The sequence below is a fragment of the Hyperolius riggenbachi genome, chromosome 7 (assembly GCF_040937935.1).
Source record: "Hyperolius riggenbachi isolate aHypRig1 chromosome 7, aHypRig1.pri, whole genome shotgun sequence".
Lineage (NCBI taxonomy): Eukaryota > Metazoa > Chordata > Amphibia > Anura > Hyperoliidae > Hyperolius > Hyperolius riggenbachi.
In genome coordinates, this window is record NC_090652.1 from 306947849 (window position 1) to 306952945 (window position 5097).

The 5097-nt window shown below is 36.7% G+C and overlaps 1 protein-coding gene across 1 annotated transcript; it reads left to right on the top strand.

Moving 5' to 3' along the window:
• Nucleotides 1-293: 293 nt before the first annotated feature.
• Nucleotides 294-1220, top strand: LOC137525904 (beta-1,3-galactosyl-O-glycosyl-glycoprotein beta-1,6-N-acetylglucosaminyltransferase 3-like). Its single transcript, XM_068247122.1, has one exon. The coding sequence runs from the start codon at nucleotides 309-311 to the stop codon at nucleotides 1218-1220; it is 912 nt and encodes a 303-aa protein (XP_068103223.1). The 5' UTR covers nucleotides 294-308.
• Nucleotides 1221-5097: the final 3877 nt, after the last annotated feature.

Consider the following 5097-nt stretch of genomic DNA (forward strand, 5'->3'; position numbering starts at 1 on the left):
TTAAACAATACCGGCAACTGGATTGTAACTTAGATGGCTTCTCCAGTGTTTCTTTGATGGACTTAGGCTGCAAACAATATCTTGAACTACCCCCTTCGAGTGATGTCAACTGCTCCAGAATCATAAGAGGGGATACAGAGGCCATAGAAGAAGCGCTCTATCATTTACAAGTTGACAAAAGGCATTTCCCACCAACAGAAGATGAGTATCTGAACTTAACCAAGAACTGCAAGAGGTATAAGAATATTCGTAAATTTATCACAGTTTCAGAGAGTAAAGAAGAGGAAGAGTTCCCTATTGCTTTTTCCATGGTGATCCATGAAAAGATTGAAATGTTTGAGAGGCTTTTGAGAGCCATTTACAGGCCCCACAACATTTACTGTGTTCATGTTGATGAAAAGTCTCCCGGGAAATTCAAGGAAGCGGTAAGAGGCATAACTGCCTGTTTTGACAATGTCTTTGTGGCATCCAAACTGGAAAGAGTAGTCTACGCTTCTTGGCTTAGGGTTCAAGCTGATCTCAACTGCATGGAAGACCTGCTGAAGAGCCATGTCCAATGGAAATACCTTCTCAATACCTGTGGCACTGACTTTCCCATAAAGACCAATGTCGAAATGGTGAAAATTCTTACACTTCTAAATGGAAAAAATAGTATGGAGAGTGAACCAACACCAGAACACAAAAAGGTTCGTTGGTTATACCAATATCACATCACGGAGGATATAGAGGTAGAGGAAACTGGGGAAATGAAGGAACCACCACCAGATGGCATTCAGATGTTCAGTGGGAATGCTTATGTGGTCATCACCAGAGGCTTTGTAAAAGCGCTCTTTCATGACCCCAAGGTGCAACGGCTAATAGAATGGGAAAAAGATACTTATAGTCCAGACGAACACCTTTGGGCAACCCTGCATCGAATGGTGGAGGTTCCTGGTTCGACTCCAACTCACAGCAAATATGACACATCTGATCTACAAGCTATTGCCAGACTGGTAAAATGGGGTAACCATGCCGGGGATCTTAAAGAGGGTGCTCCGTATGAACATTGCCATGGTGCTTATGTACGTGGGATCTGTACTTATGGAACTGGAGATTTGCCATGGATGCTAAAGCAACAACATCTGTTCGCCAACAAGTTTGACTCAACTGTGGACAACATTGCCATTCAGTGTCTAGAGCAATATCTCAGACACAAAACACTTTATGGAATTCCTCTGTAAGAAGAAATAGGCCTGATCAAATTCACTTTTTCTCCAAGTTTTCTCCTGTTTTCACATCTTATCAAATAAATGTTTTTTAAGCCACCAGCAAGCAAGAAAATCATTTTGACAGTATTTTTTTTACCTACTTTTTGGTACTTTTTCAATAGCAGAGTGCAAAAGTTATTTTAAACAGATATATAAAGATCCATATGTAATTCACTCTTTATCCTAGTTATCTCCTAGGAGATAATTTTTCATCTTATTTTTAAAATCACTTTTTAGCACTCTGCAATTGAAAAGGTACTAAAAAGTAGGCAACAAAGTACTCTCAACATTATTTGGAGTATTTTCTTGCTTGCCAGTGATTTAAAAAGCATTTTATTGATAAGGTGTGAACATGGCACCAAGGACAAAACTCAGTAGAAAAAGTTAATTGCATATTGGCCAATATCTTTTAGAAACACTTGGAGAAAAAAAATGAATTGGATCTATTAGATATCCAGGAAAAACATTCAGATAATAGTCCTGCTACTTTAATAAGGTGTGTTGACTTTTCCTAATATACTCATAAACTTACATAATTACGTAACTTACAAAGTTTACATAAACTCTCAGGAAATCTATTGTTTTTTAAAAAATAATGTTAAAAAATGTATACCTGCAACCACCATTTTGTAACTTAATGCTATTAAAACATGTTATTTCAGTGTGCAGCAAACTAGATTTTTTTTTTCCTTTTTTAGAAATACAATGGGGTTTTTTTTGCATCTTTTGCAACAATCAAATGGAGTCATGGTCAAAATTATTGGCACACTCACTCACATGTATGTTAGAAATAACCCCCCCCCCCCCCCCCCGAACAAAACAAAAAAAAAGAAAGAAAGAAAATCAAGTTACAAATGTTTTGGTTTTGTCATGTTTTGGAAGAATACAAAAAGCAAAGAAACAAAACAACAAAAATATCTAAGACATTCCACATAAAATATCAAAATTAACCTGGGTAAAATTATATGTACAAAAAAAAAATAGTATTTAAAGCGGAATATAACCCTGCATTTCAACTTTGCTCTAAAACATTATTTACAGTATATTATATGCAACCAGCATTTTTTTTAACTAGACCAGCATTGGAAGGGTTACACAGGGCTTTAAAGTTCCTGAAGATTTCTGCAGACACATCGGAAGCTGAAATAGAAACATTTTGTTTACATAAATGTATCTAAGTGTTGAATGTGACTCATCTCTCTGGCTGAGAAGGAGCTGGAGGACAGCCAAAGAGTGTGTAACATTTCTCAATAGATACATTTAACTAAATAGAATGTAACAATCTGAACTTCTGCATGTCTCTCTACGGAACTTTAAACCTCTGTGTTAAACCCTTCCAATGCTGGTCTAGTAAAAAAAAAATGCTTTTTGCATATAATATGCTGTAAATAATGTTTTAGAGCAAAGTTGAAATGCAGGGTTATATTCCGCTTTAATAATTGTATCACAAGCACCAGAGTGATTATTTTCCTTGTCTTACCTTCTTGAGATTAACTCACAAAACATACTGTAGCCCATATGCAATTCACTTTTTTCCCTAGGTGATATTTTCACACCTTGTAAATACAAGCTTTTTAAAACAGAAACAAGCAAGCCAATACTCAAAATCCTTTTGATAGTACTTTTTCATCTAGGTTTTGGTACTTTTTCTATTGCAAATTGCTGAAAGGCTATTTTAAGAAGATTGCATAAGGACCCATGTCTTACTTTATTTATTTTTTTCCACCTGAGCTGTGCACTTAGGGTACCAATCTACATATTGATTTTCCCCTTTGATCCCCTGATCATGTTGATCAATTATGTTGTGAATTAACTCCCTTAAGATGTCCGATGCATTTAATTTTCATCATTTTTTGACCAAAAATTTGGCAAAAGTATTGATCAGCAAAGAAGTATAATGTCCGCAGCACTTAGCAATATAATTGATTGAGCGTGCAAGGGCCCAAAAAGTAAATATTTGAACCGAGAAAAAGAAAGCCCATATAGACAGCACCACTCAAAAGTATAACAACATTTATTGATACATAATTTATATTATATTGTATATAAGACATTTAATGAATATTCAATTAACCACTTGAGGACCACAGTCTTTCTACCCCTTAAGGACCGGCCACTTTTTTTCCATTCAGACCACTGCAGCTTTCACGGTTTATTGCTCGCTCATACAACCTACCACCTAAATGAATTTTGGCTCCTTTTCTTGTCACTAATAAAGCTTTCTTTTGGTGCTATTTGATTGCTCCTGCGATTTTTACTTTTTATTATATTCATCAAAAAAGACATGAATTTTGGCAAAAAAAATGATTTTTTTAACTTTCTGTGCTGACAATTTTCAAATAAAGTAAAATTTCTGTATACATGCAGCGCGAAAAATGTGGACAAACATGTTTTTGATTAAAAAAAAAACATTCAGTGTATATTTATTGGTTTGGGTAAAAGTTATAGCGTTTACAAACTATGGTGCAAAAAGTGAATTTTGCCATTTTCAAGCATCTATGACTTTTCTGACCCCCTGTCATGTTTCATGAGGGGCTAGAATTCCAGGATAGTATAAATACCCCCCAAATGACCCCATTTTGGAAAGAAGACATCCCAAAGTATTCACTGAGAGGCATAGTGAGTTCATAGAAGATATTATTTTTTGTCACAAGTAAGCGGAAAATGACACTTTGTGACAAAAAAAAAGAAAAAAAAAAAGAATCCATTTCTTCTAACTTGCGACAAAAAAAAATGAAATCTGCCACGGACTCACCATGCCCCTCTCTGAATACCTTGAAGTGTCTACTTTCCAAAATGGGGTCATTTGTGGGGTGTGTTTACTGTCCTCGCATTTTGGGGGGTGCTAATTTGTAAGCACCCCTGTAAAGCCTAAAGGTGCTCATTGGACTTTGGGCCCCTTAGCGCAGTTAGGCTGCAAAAAAGTGCCACACATGTGGTATTGACGTACTCAAGAGAAGTAGTAGAATGTGTTTTGGGGTGTATTTTTACACATACCCATGCTGGGTGGGAGAAATATCTCTGTAAATGACAATTTTTTCATTTGTTTTACACACAATTGTCCATTTACAGAGTTATTTCTCCCACCCAGCATGGGTATGTGTAAAAATACACCCCAAAACACATTGTACTACTTCTCCCGAGTACGGCGATACCACATGTGTGGCACTTTTTTGCACCCTAACTACGCTAAAGGGCCCAAAGTCCAATGAGTACCTTTAGGATTTCACAAGTCATTTTGCGGAATTTGATTTCCAGACTACTCCTCACGGTTTAGGGCCCCTAAAATGCCAGGGCAGTATAGGAACCCCACAAATGACCCCATTTTAGAAAGAAGACACCCCAAGGTATTCCGTTAGGAGTATGGTGAGTTCATAGAAGATTTTATTTTTTGTCAAAAGTTAGCGGAAAATTGATTTTTATTGTTTTTTTCACAAAGTGTCATTTTCCACTAACTTGTGACAAAAAATAAAATCTTCTATAAACTCACCATACTACTAATGGAATACCTTGGGGTGTCTTCTTTCTAAAATGGGGTCATTTGTGGGGTTCCTATACTGCCCTGGCATTTTAGGGGCCCTAAACCGTGAGGAGTAGTCTGGAAATCAAATTCCGCAAAATGACCTGTGAAATCCTAAAGGTACTCATTGGACTTTGGGCCCTTTAGCGCAGTTAGGGTGCAAAAAAGTGCCACACATGTGGTATCGCCGTACTCGGGAGAAGTAGTACAATGTGTTTTGGGGTGTATTTTTACACATACCCATGCTGGGTGGGAGAAATAACTCTGTAAATGGACAATTGTGTGTAAAAAAATCAAAAGATTGTCATTTACAGAGGTATTTCTCCCACC